The sequence below is a fragment of the Eschrichtius robustus genome, chromosome 20 (genome assembly GCF_028021215.1).
Source record: "Eschrichtius robustus isolate mEscRob2 chromosome 20, mEscRob2.pri, whole genome shotgun sequence".
Classification (NCBI taxonomy): domain Eukaryota; kingdom Metazoa; phylum Chordata; class Mammalia; order Artiodactyla; family Eschrichtiidae; genus Eschrichtius; species Eschrichtius robustus.
Window position 1 is genome coordinate 6,993,618 of NC_090843.1, and position 20,006 is coordinate 7,013,623.

The 20,006-nt window shown below is 59.5% G+C and overlaps 1 protein-coding gene across 2 annotated transcripts; it reads right to left on the reverse strand.

Annotated features, from left to right (window-relative positions):
- Positions 1-666: 666 nt before the first annotated feature.
- On the reverse strand, positions 667-19,791 carry HID1 (HID1 domain containing). Of its 2 annotated transcripts, XM_068530549.1 has the most exons (20): positions 19,683-19,791; positions 14,081-14,230; positions 13,354-13,524; positions 12,620-12,733; positions 11,931-12,037; positions 11,567-11,683; positions 8,923-9,136; positions 8,665-8,721; positions 7,686-7,826; positions 7,447-7,537; positions 7,085-7,236; positions 6,902-6,980; positions 5,242-5,406; positions 3,817-4,044; positions 3,465-3,571; positions 2,851-2,931; positions 2,142-2,233; positions 1,823-1,981; positions 1,488-1,587; positions 667-1,296 (listed from the first exon to the last, which is right to left on the reverse strand). In XM_068530549.1, exons 1-19 carry the CDS (start codon positions 19,746-19,748, stop codon positions 1,524-1,526), a joined length of 2,355 nt encoding a protein of 784 aa, XP_068386650.1. In that variant the 5' UTR covers positions 19,749-19,791; the 3' UTR covers positions 667-1,296; positions 1,488-1,523. The 2 variants fall into 2 exon arrangements, with proteins under 2 accessions (XP_068386650.1, XP_068386649.1); XM_068530548.1 differs by having other exon boundaries at positions 667-1,587.
- Positions 19,792-20,006: the final 215 nt, after the last annotated feature.

The following is a 20,006-nucleotide window of genomic DNA, read 5'->3' on the forward strand; positions in this document are numbered from 1 at the left end:
GGATGGGACAGTCCTCCTGGGCGGGGCTGTGGGGCTGGGACAATCCTATTTCTGGGCCACGAGGGGTCTCAACCCTTTGTCTGGTCCTCCCCTTGTCTGACCCATGGGAGGAGGTGGGAAGAGAGGAGCCGGGGCTCTCGCATCCCCCCACCCCTCGCCAGCACACCCTCTCCCCAGGACGGAGCCCCCGGTGACTTTCTGTAGCCGCTCACCCCAGGCCTGCCGATCCTCTGAGCCATCGGGTGGGGAGGGCAGGCACTGACAGCCCATCCATCTCCCTGTGCCCAGCGCAAACAGTGAACTGTGCCCAGGGTGAGGCCCAGGGTGAGGCCCAGGGACGGCAGCCCCGGACCCTGCGGGCCAGGCTTGTACCCCTTGCAGCTGGGTGCTGGACCCCCGGCGCTGTCTCACTGGCTGCCTGGGGGCCGTGCAGGAGGCTGGGAGGCAGGCCCCTCGCCTCTCCTGTGTGGACTCTTTCTCTCGGGGGGGCCACAGCCTGGGGCGTCCAACCCTCCACTCCCCCACCCAAGAAAATGACAAACGCTAGTTCCCAGGTGTGCACCGAGGGCCCTCTGGGGCCTGATTCTGGGAGGCAGAGTCCCCAGCTTCCCTGAAAACAAGAGCCATGGCCTGACCCCCTCCCCTCCAAGCACAAAGAGGCAGGGCATGGAGAGGGGGTTTTATTGTGTAAAGGGGCCGATTGTACAGAGCAAAGATTGTACTGACACAGGTAGGGTGAGGGAGACCAAGAGGCCAGAATCAGGAGGATGGGGCGTTGGTATCCTGGTCCCTCTCCCCGCAAGTCATCAGGCGGTGGGCAGGGGCAGGGAGGACTGATCAGCTGTTCCCCCGCCCCCATTCCCTCGCCCCCATTACCATATAAGAGCCAGCCAGGCTATATTCATTGACCCAGAAGAATATAGCAGGAGACCCTCAACACCCCACTCCAAATCCCTAAAATGCACGAGGTCCCCTCGTCTGGCTTTCGGTGTCTGTCAGCCCCCAGCCTCCTCCACAAGCAGCCTGGTCACCCTCCTTCTTCCCGGGGTCCTGGCAGCGAGCCGGGCCTGGACCAGGTGGTTTCAGGTTAGGAGGCTTGGAAAGGCTCCCCTCACCCTGCCCAGGTGCCTCAAGGGGCCACCCAAGACCCCTCTTGGGCAGCCCACTAGGGCACAGTGACCTGGTGGCCTCCAGGGCTGGGCAGCTCAGGAGCCAGGCGGGCACTGAGGGTCGGCACAGAAACGGGTCCCGAAGGGGAGCCAGAGTGAGGTGGGGCCCTGGTGGAGGGCTGCAGCCCTGGAGACAGAAGGTCCCTCTCAGTCCAGCCTGGAGGCAGGGGGCAGGGCCAGTCCCCACCATCCCAGCCACAAGGGGCCTCCGGGGTCTGCCACTCTGGACTCAGCCACTCAAGCCCCCAGCCCTGATCGTAGTAATTTAAAGCTCAGAATGGTGGGTCGGCGGGAACATCGGGGGACCAGGGTCCCCACCTTCCCCTGGTCCCTGCCCCTTGCAGGCTTCCATCTTCACACCCGCTGGATCTCAAACAGCTTCACGTCTGTGTCGTACCAGACAGGTGGGTCCACGTTCCTGCAGAGGGAGTGGGCTGTCACCCAGGTGCCGGGAGGCCTTGCTGGAAAGACTGGGGAGGAACGAGGCTGTCGTGGGGAAGTGGGTGCCCACCCTCCACCGGACAAGACCACCCTGGTTGACTGTCTTGACATTAACCCCACTACCCTAGTGGGGCACAGCCCCACTGAGCTGACCCTCGGGTGGATGCCAGACCCACCCAGGCCGGTAACTGCCCCACCCCCAAGGGGCCCACCTCAGATAGATGACACCCCACATGTAGGTGCGGAACCACATGGCTGTGCCCGAGTTGGCCTGGTACTTGCGGATGAGGATGGGGTGGGGCACAGGCAGCAGCCCCACCAGGGTGCCATGTTGCAGGAACCGCAGGATCTCCGACTCGTCCGTCAGGCCCCTGCCAGGGAGAGGAGGGTCTCCAACGTGCCCACTCTGAAGGTCAAGGGGAGCAGAGAGCTCACCCTGGACCCCCGAGGCCCATGCTCTCGGCCACACCCCCAGCTCAGCCTGGGCTGGCCCCGCAGAGCCCGGCCGCCCAGCCCCGTCCCCAGCCTCACTTGTCAATGCAGATCTTCTCCACCTGGGGAACCAGCACCTGAAGCAGCCTCATGATGGTTTGCAGCGGCAGCTTCGACTTCCAGGAGAGGACCTGGGGGAGGGACTGGGGTTCCTGGGCTGGCAACGCAGCCCCCAGAGGCTGTGGCGTGGGCTTGACCCCTGACCTGAAACCTGACCCCTGACCTGAAACTCCCCAAGGCAGAAGCCATCCCTGCTCATCACAGCAAGGGCCTGGCACAGCGCAGTGCCCGTACACAGCGACTGCTATTCATGGGAAGAACGGGGGCCTCTCACTGAGCGTGTACTCTGTGCCAGAGAGTATCCCCTTTGATCCTCACAATGGCGTGATGAGGTAGGGACATTTATTATCCCCGTGCAAATGCAATTAGTGGTGATCTCAGGAATCATATAAGGGGGTGGGCAAGTGATTCGGGGAAGGAAGCTGGAAAGGGTGATTTACTAAGAAAGGGCTGTGGACAACTGAAGCTTAACCCTGCTGGGGAACAAACTCCGGGACGGTGTAGACGGAGGAAGCAACCAAGCCAGAGAGGCCAAGGTCATGAGACAGGACTGAGCCCTAACCTGACCCGGGCCAGTCCTTGGATTTGGACCCATTCCCATCCAAGCCTCTCCTGAGCTGTTCCCAGGGCCAGGAGCCCCGGACCCACCCCCGCACCTCGTACCCCACCTCGTCTGCCCCACCCTCACCCACTCCGACGTCGGGTTCCACTGCCCACCGGCTGATGCACTGGACAGTCGCCGCTGCTCCCGCCACGCCTGGCTGGGCTCCTGGTGCCGGGGAAGGAATAAGAGAGGGGGGGGGGGGGGGAGAGGGGGCGGGGGGCGGGGGGAGGGCAGCTCCTCTTCCCAGTCCCTCCCACAGTCTGGAACCGGGAGGGCCATGAGGTCTCCCCATTGGCCCATGTTGCAGGGAGGGGGCTCACTCCCAAAGGAGGGGATAGCCCAGCCCAGCACCTTTGCCCTGGGTCCCAGGCCCTGCCTGACCCTGCCCAGCCCAGTGACAGGTTTAGGGCCAGGAGCTGACTGAGCAGACCGGGTACAGGCTAGCCCAGCCTAGATAAGGCTGACGGATGAGGAATCTCAAGGCCAGGGGATTGAGCCCATGACCAATAAACAAGGGAGGGGTCTGTGAAAGGCCCCCCACCCCCAGGGAGTCATCAGTGCCAATCCTGATGCCCTGGGCACTGGGTACCTGCCCCTCTGCCGCAGAGTGCTCTGGCCCGGCCTACACCTCGGAGGCCAGGGAGAAAGGGAACGCCCAGCCTCGCCCCCCAGCCCTGCCAAGAGTCCCCCACACCTACCTCCGAGGCTGGGCTGCCCTCTGCCGAGTTCTGCTGGGGTGCAGGCTCCAGAGATCGCAAGGTGCCATCTTCTGACACCTGGGACTTCTCCGTCAGCTTCTCAATGCCTGGGGGATGGGGTGGGGAGCGGTGAGGACTCCTGCCACAGTGCTCCTCCTAGAAAGCCTCTGCCTGGGGCCGGCCCCGAGAGTCTCCAACGTCCCCCCACTTCACAGATGCTGTGCCTGATCTCCCCACGCTCAGCCCCGAGGCCCGGTCCCCCCACCAAGCTGCCCCTCCCGGGCCCCCCGTACCTCCACCCCCACCCTTGCTGCCACTCTGCACCGCACCCTGCCCCTCGCCAGCACCGGACCTGGGGTGGCCACCAGGCTGGTCTTGAGGGTGCCCGGCTCGGCGGGGGCAGCGGGGTGGGAGCCCTCCATGGAGACGCCCTCCTGTGAGCTGGTGCGGGACAAGGCCTCGGGCGCCCTGCGGCGCCGCTGCAGCGCCTTGTGGATGGTGGGCGGGTCAGTGGGCAGGTTGGCCAGCTGGTGGAAGACGCTGCGCTTTCGGATGATGGCGTAGACCAGGTTGGAGTTGCCTGTGGGGAGGAAGCGTGTCTCAGGGAGGCCCCCTTGCCACCCCCTTCACCTGGGTGTCTTCCTGGGAGGGGGAGTTTGGAGGAGAGGAGAGTGTCTACCCCAGGGGGAGGCGACAGCACAGGGCACAGAAGTGAGGAAGCTGGGCAGGGCTGGCGTCGGGCAGCATGTGTGGTCTGAGGCTACACCGGGATGCTACCTTTCGGTAAAAGAGCTTCTGGGCTGAGCTCCGCCCCTGCCCCTCCCTGGTACCTTCCGGACCCTCTCACCACCCAGCACTAAGGGGTAACAGCTGGCAGAGTGGGGCGGGCCCAGCGTGTCAGTGTCCCACCAAGCCAGCTGTTCAATATTTTGACTGTCCCCCAAGTCAAGTCACCGGGAAGAAGGACGATATGGCGTGTGCCTGTGCTCTGTCGCCCACGCTGAACGCCCTTGGCTCCCGGGGAGATAACAGACGCTTTCCGGGCCTTCAATGCCCCATCCACCGCTCTGGTCCCTGCCTCTCACCACCCTGCTCTGCTTCCACTTCAACACATCTCACCCCAGGGCCTTTGCATATATTGTGCTCCCCCCATGTTTTTCTACCCCTCCCCACCCCCATTCATCCCTAATAGATCAGTACAGATATTAATTATTTTGGAAATAATAATAGCTGCTAATATTTAGTTCACCAGGCAAGTGCTAAGTGCTTTTTTGGGATTATTTTTACTTAATCTTCTCAATACCCTCTGAGATGCGGACTCCTGGAATTATCATTATGACCATCTTACAGACGAAGAAACTGAGGCTCAGAGAGGTTATGTGCACACAGTCACAGAGCTAAGTGGCAAGGCCCTAACTGACACCAGGCAGCCCAGCATCTGTGACACCCAATAGAACCATGCCACTCTGCACTTCCCTCTCAACAGATTTAAGATGGCCTGTTTGTCTGGGTGACCATCTGTTTAAAGTCCCCCCTCCGTGCCCTCTCCCCAGCTATGAGCTCCACGGGGCAGGGAGCACTCTGCTTTGTTCCCCAGTGAATCCCCTGCACCTGGCACAGGGTTTGGTATGCAGTCGGTGCTCAATAAATGCACGCTGGACAAACAAACAGGGGGGTGGAGGGCTGTGCCCTCCTCAGATGGGGAGGTGTCCTCGCCCACTGCCCACTCTGGTTCCTGACCCCGAGGCCAGGCCAGGGGCTTGGACCGGTGCCTCACCGTCAAACTGGTACTGGATGATGTTGTTAAAGACCTCCAGGAGGAAGAAGACCAGGTGGTGGTTCTGGGCGGCAGAGAAGAGGAACCAGGTGGTGGAGAAGGCCTCCAGCAGGTGCAGCAGCTTGTTGGCGGCCATCATGGACAGGCTCTTGAGGTAGGGGGACACTGCAGGGGAGGGGTCGGCTCACTCCTGGGGCCCCCACCAACCACCCCAGCACATCCTGGGCCTGGGTGGGACACGATGCTCCTGCTCCCACACCCTCCCTGCCCCCTGCCTGTGAAGTCCCCCGAAAAGTCAGGAAGACCAAGCGCCAGAGGCTAAGGCCACACTGGCCATGCCTCCTGCAGAGCCCCAGGGCTCCACCCTGGCCCCTCCCCTGTGGACAGCCGCACCGTTTACAAAGCCACTCACACACTCCATCTCCCACACTCCTCCCTGCATCTGAGAGGGAGGTGGACAGAGAGGAGACCATCCCCATTTTACAGATGAGGAAACTGAGGCTCAGAGAGGTTCATAAACTTGTCCAAAGTTCTCCAGTTATAAAATGATTGGGCAGGGATACAAACACAGGATCTTTAACTCTTTCTAGAACATCAAGCTGGGAATTCCTTGGCGATCCAGTGGTTAGGACTCCGAGCTTCCACTGCAGGGGGCCCAGGTTCGATCCCTGGTCAGGGAACTAAGATCCCACAAGCTGCACAGTGCAGCCAAAAACTAAAAATATTATTTAAAAAATTTTTAATAGAATATCAAGCTGATATTCCACGTATAATTAGATAGAGATTTTCTGCACAGCCTGTGAAGGGGGAGTCGGAAATGCGAGGCTGCACATGGCTTGAAGTCACAGATTGATCTGTGTGCTTCCTTGCCCCGTGTCTTTCTCCCTCGGGATGAGGCAGGGTTGGTGGCTATCTTGTTCACAAATGCATTCTCGGTGAAGATTTGTGGGGTGGAGCCAGTGATGGAAGGTGAGGTTCTGGCCCCAGAACTCACGTCCGACAATGCAGCTAAAGGTCACCAAGGCCCTACAACATCCCACCCACCCTGGAGTCCAAACCGGACCACGGAGAAGTCAGCCCCTCCCATTCAGGACCTTCCTCTCCAAAAAGCAGCCACGCGGAAGTCATGCCGCCCCAGCCCTGGGCCCCCACCTTGCTGGGTCCAGCGCCCCCGTCAGCTTGAGGCCCCTCCCAGCTCGGAGGCAGCTGTCTACAGCCCTTGCTGGTGGGCAGGGCCCTCATCCAAACCTGTGCAGTCCAATACCTCAGCCGCAAGCCACACGTGGCCATTAAGTGCTAGAAACGTAGTCCTAATGGATGTGCGCTGCACGCATGAAACACACACAAGATTTGGAAGACTGGATTCAAAAACGAATGTAGAACATCTCAATAATTTTGTATTCTGGTTACATATTGAGATGATGGTATTTTGGATACAACAGATTAAATTAAATATATAATAAAATTACTGTCACCTCTCTCTTTCTTTCCTTCTTCCTTTTTAATGTGGCTACTAGAAAAACTGACCAGTACATACTTGGCTGCCCTAATATTTCTATTGTACCCAGCCGGTTTGAACCAGGGAGCCAGCGGCAGGTCAGCCTGTGCCCTGGCGCCCCCTGGTGGTGAGCATGGGGAAGCGGGCTCTGGGCCCCCCTACCGTTGACGACGATGGTGAGCAGACAATCGAAGAGGGGCTGCAGCCGCTGGTGCCCGCTGGTGATGATCTTGTGGAAAACCTGTGCGGGGAGGCAGAGGAGCAGTCATGGGGTCCCTGCCGCCTCCAGACTCAGCCGAGGGGACGTTACACCACACCCCCAGGTCCTGGCGGAAGCTCCCTCACCACAATGAGCAGGTCGGCGTGGGTGCCGGTGAAGACCGGGATGTCCATGGGCACGCGCACTGAGTAGGGCTTGTTCAGCCGCACCCCGAAGTTCCGTTCGCCGCTCAGAAGCAGCAGGATGAAGACGCCGATGTGCATCAGGCCCACCCGAGCTGCGGCACGTGGCATGGGAGGGGTCACCACGCTGGGTGGGGAGGGGAGGAAGGGAGCCCAGGGCAGGGACCCATCTTGGGGGTAAAGGGAGAAGTCCTTCCCGGGAGGTCGGGGCACCAGGCCTGAGCTGCTGGGAGGCAGGACGGACTGGCCGAAACTGCCCCTCCGCGAGGAACCCCCCAGGGATCCTCAGCCCACCTCAGCCTTACACTGATCTGCTCGGGCATCGTTGAGGAAGTAGAGGATGGGCACCAGGATATCCAGCACATCACTGGTCTTCAGCACAAAGAAGAGGAATTTCTGGGGGCAGGCAGAGACAGGTGGGCAGAGTCAGGGGGAGGGGCAGCTCTGCCCCACCCTCTCCCTCTCCTGGGAGTCTCCCCAGACGCTGTCTCCATCCCTTAGGCAGACCACTGCCCGCCAGCCTGGGCCCCCGAGGCCGGCCCACCTTGTTGAAGTCGCAGAGCTTCCAGAAGAGGACCAGCAACTCCTGGTGGAACTGGATCTTCTTGGTGGAGTTGGGCAGGTAGGTCTGGAGCAGGGGGTTGGAGAGCAGCCGGGCTATGCCCTTGAGGATGAACTGGAAGTCCTGGGTGGGGGAAGGGCAGGGGCCTGTCCAGTCCGGCTCCCTACAATCCAGGCTTCCTGGCCAGGCCTCCCACAAATGCCTCCGAGCCCCCCAGGGCCTGATCCCACCTCTAGAGCCGGAGGGGCCCAGATGCCAGTGTCATCAACAGCTGTCCTGGGGGCAGCCCCTCAGAAGCTGGGTCCAGGGCAGGTCTAGAGAGGACCCTGCCCCTCCGCCAGACCACAGGCTCCACATCTGCTCCTAGTGACCTCCTCACATGCACACTGGACTCCTGCCCACCTGGACTCCCTGTTGACAGGTGACATCCTTCCACCCCTCCCCATCGCCCTGTGACACGTGAGGAGCATTCTGTCCTCAAAGAGCTGTCATTCACTGAGCACCTGCTGCCTGCTGGACTGTGCTCTCAGCTAATCCTCACTACAAGGCAAGGGCACAATTACTGTCCCCATGTCATAGCTGCAGAGGTTAGAGCCCTGGGAGCCAAGAACCTCACCCAAGGTCACAAGACACAGGAACTCAGGTCTGACTGGCCTTTCTGTCCACTGTCATTCCCCCACCAAACCTGGCATCAGAGCCACCTCCTCCTGGAAGTCTTCCCGGCTACCCTCACCCAGTTGAGGCCATCAGCCTTTTTCTGAGTCTCAAGACCCTCGTGGTCCTGCTATCACTACTTCACCCGTGGTGGCCTGAGTCCACGGGGACCGTGGTTCCTTCATGTAGGGGTCAGGACTCTCCCTACCCCCATCTCATCTGCATCCCCTCACACCCTGCAAGGCCACAACCTTTGTGGAGGGTGGGCATCAAGAACCCACGAGAGCAAGAGCATCGTTGGACTCACCTCCTCGCGATGGATGCGGGACAGGTAGTTCACAAACAGGTTCTCGGGCCCTGGAGGCTGCGGAGGGCGGAGCCTGGGGTGAGCAGGTGCCTTCACCCCCTGCCCCTACCCCAGGCCTAGGTAGTGCAGCAGTACCCCCTCTGACCCCAGATACCCCCACGAGGTGCCCACTGGATATCCTTTGCCCAGCTCTGCTAGAGTGGGTGCCACCCGCCCACAGCCTGGCAGGGCTGGCTGCCCTCCCTCTCCCGTCCTTACATCAGCATCATCCATGGCTGTGCCTGTGGTGGTACCGTCCACGGTGGGGGTGGCGCCGTCATGGTCCAAGGTGACAATGAGCACCTGAGCAGCTTCCTCCACCAGGGGTTCCCGGTAGTCAGAGAAGAGCAGGTGGTTGTAGGGGATCCCGTAGCCCACAGGGTCATAGGCACACACGGTGTTGAGGAGGGAGGTGAAGAGGGGCAGGGCGTGTCTGCGGCAGGAGAGGAGGGGCGGGGCTTCAGAGACACCGCCCACCAGCCCAGCCCTCCATCCGCCCCCAGCCGTGGCCAGGTGGGAGGGTCAGCCAGGCCAGTCCCCCTCATTCCACAAGGGTTTCAGTGCCAGGCCCCCATCTTCGGGCCAGGGAGCAGAACCAGGAGTTCATCCCTTCCCCCGTAGGAGAGACCCCCTCCTCACCCTTGCCTGCATCTGGGACCCAGGCCAGGCTGGGCTGAGGCCAGAAGGACTTTATTACCAAGAGAGGGATGGCCAGTCCTGAGGGGCTCTTTGTAGGATAGCGTGCCCACACCCCTTAGATTTTCACCCCCAGGGGTTGAAGCCTATTGTTTTTTTAAAATTAATTTTTAAATTTATTTATTATTTATTTATTTATGGCTGTGTTGGGTCTTCGTTGCTGCACGCGGGCTCTCTCTAGTTGGGGCTACTCTTCGTTGCAGTGCGCGGGCTTCTCATTGTCGTGGCTTCTCTTGTTGCAGAGCACGGGCTCTAGGCGCGCAGGCTTCAGTCATTGTGGCACATGGGCTCAGTAGTTGTGGCTCGAGGGCTCTAGAGCTCAGGCTCAGTAGTTGTGGCACACGGGCTTAGCTGCTCTGCGGCATGTGGGATCTTCCCGGGCCAGAGCTCGAACCCCTGTCCCTTGCATTGGCAGGCAGATTCTTAACCACTGCGCCACCAGGGAAGCCCTTTAATTATTTTTAAAAATATTTTTTAGAGCAGTTTTAGGTTCACAGCAAAATTGAGAGGAAGGCACAGAGATTTCCCGTGTACCCTCTGCCCCAACACGTGCACAGTCCTCCCCACTATCGACATCCCCCACCAGGGTGGCACACTTGTTACAACTGTAGACCCTACATCGACCTATCATTTTCACCCAAAGTCCACAGCTTACATCAGGATTCACTCTTTTTTTTTTTTTTTTGGCCACGCCACAGCTTGTGGGATCTTAGTTCCCCGATCAGGGATCGAACCTGGGCCCTCAGCAGTGAAAGCACTGAGTCCTAACCACTGGACCGCCAGGGAAGTCCCCAGTGTTCACTCTTGACGCTGTATGATCTACAGGGTTGGGCAAATGTATAAAGGACATGCCCCTGACGTTTTTGAGGGGCAGGTACCCTTCCTTGGGGCTTCAGAGAAGGGTTGGAGGGCCCACGGGGAAGGCGGGCTTCCCCTTGGGAGGCAAAGCATGTGCCCCATCCCCCAGCTCCCAGGCCACAGAATGACTCCGTTCAGAGATTCGTAAGACATCAGAGATCAAGCTCCTCATCTTACAGATGAGGAAACTGAGACCCAAGGAGGTTAATCAAGTGGCAAAGGTGGCCATTTGCCCCATAAGGCTGGTGAGAAAGAAAACTCTGGCCAGCTTTTGACTGTGCCTGGTGGAGGGAGTCACCTGGGTTCTCGCTCCTTCTGGGAGTTGGGGGCGGGGGTGGGGGAAAGGTCAGGCAGGCAGCCAGCAAAACCTGAAGGATGAGGCCTGCCATGTGGGAATCAGAGTCTAGAAGAGGGTGAACCATGACACTGAGGGGCACTAACCCCTGTGCAGCCAGCGCAGCCCTGGGCACAGCTGGAGCTGCACAGCTGGAGCATGTGTACCTGCTCTAAATACTCAATCCAGCCATGGGACGCCTCCATGGGCTCCTATGCCCCCCACTGCCCATAAGTGCCCCCATGTGGGCGGGGCTTCCCCACCCTTCAGGGTATTTATCACGCCCCCTCTCCACCCACTGAATAAACTGCACTGCCCAGGGAATTCCCTGGCGGCCCAGTGGTTAAGACTCGGTGCTTTCACTGCCGAGGGCCCGGATTCAATCCCTGGTTGGGGAACTAAGATCCCGCAAGCCCCGCAGTGCGGCCAATAAAAATAAAATAAAATAAACTGCACTGCCCAATACAAGCTACATGTAGCTATGGAGTGCTTAAAATGTGGCTGGTCTGAAGTGAGATGTGCTGTGAATGTAAACTAAACACTTGATTTTGAAAACTTACTATGAAAAGGGAATGCAAAACATTTCAACAATTTTGTGTAGTGATTACATGTTACATGCTAATATTTCAGATACATTGGGTTAAACGAAATACATTATTAAAATTAATTTCACCTATTTCTTTTTTATTTTTAAAGGTCGCTACTAGAAATGTTTAAGTTGCATGTGTGGTTCACATTATATTTCTGCTGGATAGCAGGGCTCTAGATGGAGGACCCAGGCATGGGTCACCCAGGGCCCCCCAATGGGACACGGGACAGAGCTGGCGTAAGGTGTGACTGTTCTTATAGGTCACCACCACGAGGGGGCAGCACATCCCCTCAAATAAGACTCACAGGGCTGGCAAAGGGCCTCAGCGCTGGGCTGCCTGGAACCAAGAGGAGGAGAAATGGAAAGAAAGGCCAGGGGCCCCTCACCTGTTCTCTGTGGAACAAAAAAACTGCACCCATGGATTGACGCTGCTGCTGTCTGGAGCTGGGGGCAGGTACATGGCCTCAGAGAAGCACGTCAGCAGCAGTTTCAGCAGCTCCATCCTTGGGCAGGGAGGATAGAGGAGAGGGTTCAGTACCTGAGGACCCCAGTTCTCCTGTAGGAGGGCGCGCCCACCCTGCCCGGCCCCAGCTCAGGTCCATGAAAAGAAATGACTCCATTTTATCCCTGTGAGGCTGAAGTTGGGTCACAAGTGGGCAGGGTCTCCTTGGAAGACCCCACGCGTGGTTCCCTCTCTGAACTGTGCAGGGGGCCAGGCCTGGGGTCCAGCTACATCCTGAGCAAGCTCACCGGTTCATGTCGTGGTTGTAGTTGGGCTGGGGGGAGTGAGCAAAGCCCACACCGGCCTCCCAGATGTATTCACAGCTGTCCAGAGAGTGGATGTCCTCCGCCGAGTCCTGGGGACAGGGTCAGGGAGAGATCAGGCCAACCCAAGCCCCCCGCTATCCTTGGGGGCAAAGACCCTCATATTCTCCTAAAGACAGACCCTCAAAATGCCCCAGGTGCTAATGCACACGGGAAGAAATGAATGTTCTCAACCTCTTGAAAGCTCCTTTTCCTTCAGTCTGGTACTTGCTCAATCCAGTTTGAGACAGGGAGAGAGAGACAGGGAGAGAGCAGAACGGAATCAGGTGCCCCTGGTGGTGCGTGGGAGTGGGGGACGGAGAACAGTCAAGGACCAATCCACGGGTCCACGGGCAGTGAGAGGGCCAGGGCTCCTGTGTGTAAGCCCCACTTCTCCACCCACGGCCCAGGCGAAGACAATGGGTGCTTGTGCCGGACCTCCTGGATGCAGGGGGCAGGGCCGGGCACCAGCTGGCTCCCCTCCAGCCGTGCCAGCCACCACCCCCTCCCCGGGACCATGCGTGCCAGGCAGCCCAGCCTTCCTGGAGCAGCCCCTGCCCAAGGAAATTTCAACCGGCCCCAACCTGGGACCAGAGCCCTCCTCAGCCCAGGGGCGGGGATTGGGGGGCTCTCACCACGGTGCTCCGCCGGTGGCTCTGGACGGTGAAATCTGGGCAGAAGAGCAGGTCAGCGATGGCCAGGAGGAGGGACTCGGCCAGGGGCCGGGCGTTCTCGTCATCGTCCTCTCCCTGCTTGGGACACAGCACCTATAGGCCCCCTCAGTCGTAGCTGGCTAAGGAGAGGTGGCCCCAGGACTTGGAGGGGGGATGGGAGGAGGACGGGGTCTGGGCCCAGGCAGACACTCGTGGGTAGAGGGATGGAGGAAGAGGTGGGAGAAGGAACAGGAAGTAGACCCCTAATCACCCCAAACCTCCCAAGGCAGAAGAAGTGGGACAGAGTGGGGAGTGGAGCTGGGACCAGTGAGACCTCCCCACTGACTGGGAGGGGGCAGGTGAGTCCCCTAAACCCTAGAGCCTCAGCCCTGCTGGGAATCACTGCCCACCTCCCCACCCCCCTGCCAGTTGCTTGGACAGAAACCCAGGGAGGGGGTGGGGCGGCGGGGGCGGAGGGCCCAGCTGCCCTGCCCCCATCTCTGCCCAGCTGCAGAGGCCGAGACCCCCATGGGAGAGAAACCGAGGGCTCAGGGAGGAAGAGCTGGCCCCCCTCCTCAGCAGCACCTGCACTGCCCCTACATCTGCCCTTCCCAAACCCCAGAAGAGGTCTGGAGGAACGTGGCCTGGCCCTGAAGGGGTTCCTTCCCTGTCACCACAACTCCACCTCCCGCCCAGCCCCGGCCAGGTCCACAGACCGCTCCTCGCCCGGCCCCGGGCACTGTGGACCAGAAGAAGCCCCTCCAGTCAGGGTCCTCAAAGATGTAGGGCAGCACGCGGGTGAGAAGCCGGCTGCAGTTCAGGACAATCTGCTTCTCCTTCTCCGAATGGCAGCCACTCTCAGCTCCCTGCACCAGCTTCTCAACAGCCTGTGAGGATGGGCAGAGAGGCACGCTGGCAGGGTGGGGAGTGGGGCCCTGGCACTTGGGGTCAGGCTGGGCACCCCAGGCTTCAGAGGGGGAGAGACAGTGGGGCCACCCTACCGGACCGCCTCTCCAGACAGGGTCAGCCAGCCCAGGAGGATGGGACGTGGGCCAGGGAGCAGCCTAGAGCATCCTGGGAGCGAGACCCAGCCCACCACTCACAGGCTGAGACCTTGCTAAGTGACCAGCCATCTGGGCCTCAGTTTCCTCATCTGTAAAATGGCAACATTGACAGTACCAACCGCACAGGTGAGCTACATGAGCTGACCTATGGAAAGTGTCACCCACAGGCAGCCCTCACAGGTGGTACTGCCACCATCACTTTCCCCAGAGCCCAGCCAGGAGGAGAAGTGGGTGAATACTTGGGACCACTCCAACCTGGGTGGAGGATTTCCTGGGTGCCTGTCCTCTTGGACCACAGGGCTGGGCCAGCTCCAGCCTCCCTGGGAGGGTGGGAAATGGCTCAGGTGGGAGTGGCAGTGAGGGGCCGGGCACCCTTCACCTTGTAGCACAGAGTGGCCAGGTTGGAGGGCGACTCCTCTCGCACTGCCCGGATCTCCGCTGCCGGCACCAGTGCAAAGACATCCTGCACCGAGGTGGCCGTGTCCGCCCAGAACTGGTCCCAAAAGGCGTCATCAGTGGCTTCCACGGGCTGTGGGGAGATGCAGTGTCCAGAGCCGCACGGTCTCTTGCCAGCAGGTCCACAGTTTGCCTACCCTGTAGCCAAGGGAGCCCCCGAAAGGGAAGCCCCCCTACTCCATCCCTGCTGGTGCCAGGAGCCTTCCCACATGGGAGACATCCTTCAGCCACCATGAGCCCCGGCTGGCACAGGCAGGCTAGGGACACTTGACACAGATGGTCAGGGGCCAGCTGGACACTGAATCCAGTAGCCAAAGCCCAGCCCAGTCCCTGAGGGACTGTGTGACCCTGAGTAACTCACCATCCCCCTCTGGCAGGCCCTCCCTACCTGGGGGCCTCCCCAGGCCACACCCCTAAGTCAAGCGCCCAGGGACCAGAGCCAGGCTGTGCCCCACCCCCTAGGAAGAAGACAAGGGGACATATGCTCATTTCCATTCACCCAGGCTGCCCCCTCGGCCCCAGCCTCCACCCTCTGCTGGTATACCCAACAGATGCCAAATCTAAAGGAGTCATCCCACGGCTCTCTGACAACACCTGCTCCTCTCAGTACCCACCACCTGTGCTGCAGTTCAGGCCACTCTTGCCAGGGCCCCACCTCCAAATTCACCCCCTCAATCCCGCCTCCGTGCTGCCCCCAACATGCATTCAAAACACAGCACCAAAGGCTTTGTTCCCTCAGAGTCCAGACCTCGGCCAGAGAGTCAGCCAAGATCACACCTAAACACACATACAAGCCACACACGTGCACGTACACATACACGGACACATGTATATCAAGTGTGCACATGCATGTGTGTGCACACACACCTGTATTTACTATCCCAACAACACAACCCTGCCATATTTTCTCTTTGCCTTTGCTCAGACTGTCCCCTCTTCCCAGCACGCCCGCCCCTTCTAACACATCCCAAAGTCCCACCGGTCCTATCAAGGTAACATGCCTTCAATACACGTATGCCTTTTAAGTTATATAGTCGGTCATATAGACAACCAATTTGAATCATGAACTCCACTTCTAGAAATCTTTCCTAAGGAAATGATCTGAGAAGTGCAGGTATGAGGATGTTTACTGAAGAGTTGATAACAGTGAAAAGTTGGAATCAACCTAAATAACCAACAATTGGGGAAATGCTTGAAAAGTTAAGGCACCCGCATACAGTGGAATATTACACAGCCATCGGAATCACGTCTTCAAAGAATATGAATGAATGGAAAATGCTCACAGTACAATGTTATGTGAAAAAGGCAAGATATAAAACTAACTATAGGATGATCACAATTTTGTGTTAAATTATACAGGAATAAAAGTCTAGAAGAAAATGACAGAATGTCAACAGCAATTATCTCATGGGGTGGTTATTTTTTTCTTTATATTTTTCTGTAAGTGCACGTATTACTATTTTTTCCTTTTGAATGTTCATCTGTTTGAGGGGCGTCCAAGACACTCTTACCCTTCTGAATAGCACTTCCTGCAAGAGATCTTCCCGGGTTGCTCCAATCAACCCAGACTTTTGCCTTCTCTGAAAGGGCTGATAATGGGGCCCTGCTACCCCACCACAAACCCGCATGCAATATGCATCAGTCTTACCATCAGAGAAAAATATGAATCTTGTTAAAAAATAATTCTGGGGGCTTCCGTGGTGGCGCAGTGGTTGAGAATCTGCCTGCCGATGCAGGGGACACGGGTTCGAGCCCTGGTCTGGGAAGATCCCACATGCCGCGGAGCAACTAGGCCCGTGAGCCACAACTACTGAGCCTGCGCATCTGGAGCCTGTGCTTCGCCAACAAGAGAGGCCGCGATAGTGAGAGGCCCGCGCACTGCGATGAAGAGTGGCCCCCGCTCGCCACAACTAGAGAAAGCCCTCGCACAGAAACGAAGACCCAACACAGCCATAAATTAATTAATTAATTAATTAATTTTAAAAAAAAATAATTCTGTTCTCCGAAGCCGCTTCTTCCAAGAAGTCTCCCAGAGCTTTGACCAGCGGGCTCCCTCCCACCTTGGAACCCCCCTCAGTCACTCATCATAGTCCCCAACAGGTCTGGGTGCGCTTGCCTGGAGGCCCCATTAGGCCATCAGCCCTTCTCCCTGACCGTGCACTTGAGGCATATGGCAGACACTCAGCCAATATTTGTTCAGCCAAAGGCTGTAATTAGTCCTAGAGAGAGATTCCTTCAGCCCCGTCACGGGGCAGAGCTGAGTGCCAGTGGGGCTGCCCAAACTCAGGCCTGGCCACAAGCCTCCCCAAGGTCCAGGTTTACCCTAGCCCACCCCCCAAACAATGCCCCCCTCTGAGGTACAGGGCAGCATGTGGCCAGCGGCCTTCAGGGCAGGCCTGGCACCAGGACGTGCTCAGTCCCAGAACTGGTAGAGCGAGTTAGCTGGGGGAGAGGAACAAAGACCAAAGGAGGGTCACTGGGGCTGGGGTTTGCTGGCCCTCATGCCCTCAGTCCAGACAGCTCTCTGACACTCACTGGGATCCAGGGGAAGCACATCCCCGTGTGGGTGGCCGGGGTGGGAGTGGGGAAGGAACATCCCAGAAAATGTGCAGAGCGCCCCACCCTCTGGGAACACCTCTGGGAAGCCACCTTCCCCACCACCCACGTAGCCACTACCCCCTTAAAGGGGCAGACACTCATCAAGTGGAGTTGACCTCTGACCTAGTTCATCAGGTAAGTGTCACCTGGGGATTGAATTCAAAATGAGGCGAGAGCCTTAGGAGGGAACTTGGGAGGCCCCAGGGCAGCCCAGACCTGAAGCAGAGGAAAGTCCCAGCTCTGGGAGCTGGCCTTGAACTTCAGGAGTGAAGACTTTCACCTCCCCCATCCCCAACTTGGGCCTCCCCACCTGGTCCCAGCTGTGGCTCAGACACTTCAGTTTGGTGACCATTACCTGACCATACCAGGCTAACCTGATGCTACAGGTACTGCCAGGGTCACTGGAACTTTTGTTGGAAGGGGGACATGGCTTAGCCCCTTCCTCAGTTACCCCAGCTGGGCTCCACCCAACGCAAGGAAGCTTCTAAAATCCAAGCCAGTTTCTTTGCTGGAGGTGGGCAGGCCCATGCTGCCAGGGGCACTGAGCTACCCTGGTGGGAAACCAAATATTCTTAGCATAGCTTTACCAGGACCTGCTCAGGCCAAAGCCCCCGCCAGCCTGGGGGACCAGCTGCATCTTTTGAACCTCTCTGGTGGCGGGGAGAAGGGAAGGACCAGCAGTGCTCCAGCCTGCTAAGGGTGACCTGAACCAGAGGACCGTGTCACAACGGCATTCACACACACGTACATGTGCACACATGTAAACATGGACCCACCCGGTATCATCTGACCTACGGCAAACAATCTCCAAATGGGCAGGATCTAGGAGAGGGTCCCAGGTCCAGGAATGTGCCCCCTCCAGGGCCCCACCCACACCAGGAAAGGCTCTGGAAACACAGCCAAAGCTGCTGGCCCTCAGGACCAGGGTCAGGCCTAGCCCGAGGCAGGAAGAAAACAGGATGCAGCACGGGAAGGCAGGGAAGGCCGAGCGGCGGCAGCTCCGGCCCGGGCCACGGGAGAAGGTGCTGGGTCGGCTTGTCTGCTGCCCAGAGCAAAAATCTGCGTTCACAGCACAGCCTCTGAGGGCCTGGGACAGGTGGACACCTTGTGGACACAGCTGGCCTGAATCTCCTTGGGGACACCGAGTGACAAGGTCTGGAAACACCATCTGGGATCTGGTCCCGACTCTTGAGCTGCCCGAGCCAGGTCACTACACAGGGCAGGCGGCCTCATTCCTGAGGGTATCTCCCTCCAAGCAGCCCAGGCCCCCTCCCACCTGCAGGGCCCAGGGCCCTCCAGAGGGAGACCCAGGCTGGCCTCTGGCTCCAGTCCTGTCCCAAGCCAACTCACTGTCCCCAACTGGGAAACGAGACAGCACCGTCTCAGTCAGCCCTGTCATGGGGCCACAGCCAGGGAAAGATGGAGGCACACTGTATTTCGGGGAGGGGACCGGAGCATGTAAGAATCTTGTCCACGCACATCCTTTGGGACGTGGCCGAGCTGGCCCTGCAGGCCTGGCAAAGGACCCTGGCTGCTGAGGCTACAGCCCATATCTCGTTCCTCCAACAAGGGTGTTCCCTCCCCAGGTAGGTAAACATGGAGGCCTCCCTCCCTTCCTCTCCCTATGGCCCCGCACTGAGAGGCTGGCCCACCTGCCACCCTCAGATCTAGAAGCCCCATGCCAAGAAAGCCAAGCGCCAGAAATAACCAGGAGCCATGGGGGAAGTGGCGAGAAGCAAGGCCTGGTTTCTATCAAACGCCTCTCAGCTGGGGCTGGACTCTCCAGAGGCCGCGGGTGTTTGCCGGGCTCCTGACCTTTCTCTTGTGGGATCGAGAGAGTGTGGGACCAGAGGTCTGGAGCTGTGACCAGCTGGCTGTGGGGAAATGGCTCCCCTGAACCCACTCTAATTGCCTAGAGCCAGAGAGAGCCTTGGGGGTGGGGATAGGAGGAAAGTCCTAGATGGCAGCAGATCCTGACTCCCTTGAAAGCGGGGTATCTGAGGAGTGAGCGCTGGGCATCTCTGTGGCCAGAGCAGCCTGGCTCAAAGAGTGAGGAGAGAGGGGTGGGCAGGGAAGAAGCCTTGCTGGGGCCAGGTCCTTGTGCTGGGGGCAAGGAGGTGGCCTCTGTGCCACTTGTGGACTCAGGGGAGTGTGCAAGCATGGCCTAGGGTGAAAGATACCCTCAGGTATCAAGGGCAGCCTGGACGGTTCTTAGCCCTGACCCAGAGAACAGAGGGTACCTGCAAACACAGCCAACCCCACCGCTGGGCCTCAAAGGAGGAGCCCCCTGGAGCAGTGGTCCCCAGCTGGGAACCTGGATTCCATAGACCCGGGAACAGGTCCCCCTGCCAGGCTGCAGCGGTGCCCGCCACTCTGCGTGTTCCCAGCAAGACCTGGGCCTTCCCTGGCCGTGGGCATCGACCTGGGCCCAGCGAGGCCGCTGCCGCTGCCGCGCACCAGCTGTTTCGCGGATCCGGGAGGGCGCCGGCCGGCTTTGTTTGCATTGAGTCAGCCGTGTCTGTGCCTCCGGGACACGCGGGCACCGAGGGGCAGGGAGGAGAGCAGGGAGGTGTTTTTGGGGCGGGGGGGGGAGGAGGCTGGAGATGCGAGGCTGGAGGGGCTTGGGGGGGTGGACAGAGGGGCGGACAGCGGCGACGCCAGCTTGGAGAGTACGCACACGTCAGCCTAAGGTGGCAGCAGCAGCTGCGGGAAAAGGGATGTTCCCGGGAGAGAAGGCTGGGGGTGGGGGCTAAGGGATGGAGCCCTGGGATACAGGCCAAGGGGTCTCGCTCCGGCCCTGGCCTCAGCGTCACCCTCCTGGCCATCTGGTCCCCCTATCTCCCGGCAAGCCAAGTTCTTGCAGCCCCCCAGCCCTGCCCAGCCCCCAGCCCGGCAGGTGGGTGGGGAAGCCGGGGCCCCGGGCGCACCTGCGTCTTGGTGGTGAGCTGGATCACCGCCTTTCGGAAGTTCAGCTTGGAGTCGGCCGACCCCATATCGCTGGAGCCCGCTCCGGCCCGGGCCCCGGCTCGGTATCCAGCTCCAGCTCCGCGGGCCCAGCTGCTCTCACAGGAGCGGACCGGCGCACCCCGCCCGCTCGCCCGGCGTCGACCCCGCCCCCTCCTGGCTCCTCCTCTCCGGGCTCCGCCTCCCGCACCTGCCGCTCCCCGCACCGCCCATTCCCGGCTCCCGGGGTCTGCCCCTCCGATCCACTGCTGCCCCACTCCCCAGGTCCTTCCCAGCCGGACCGGTTG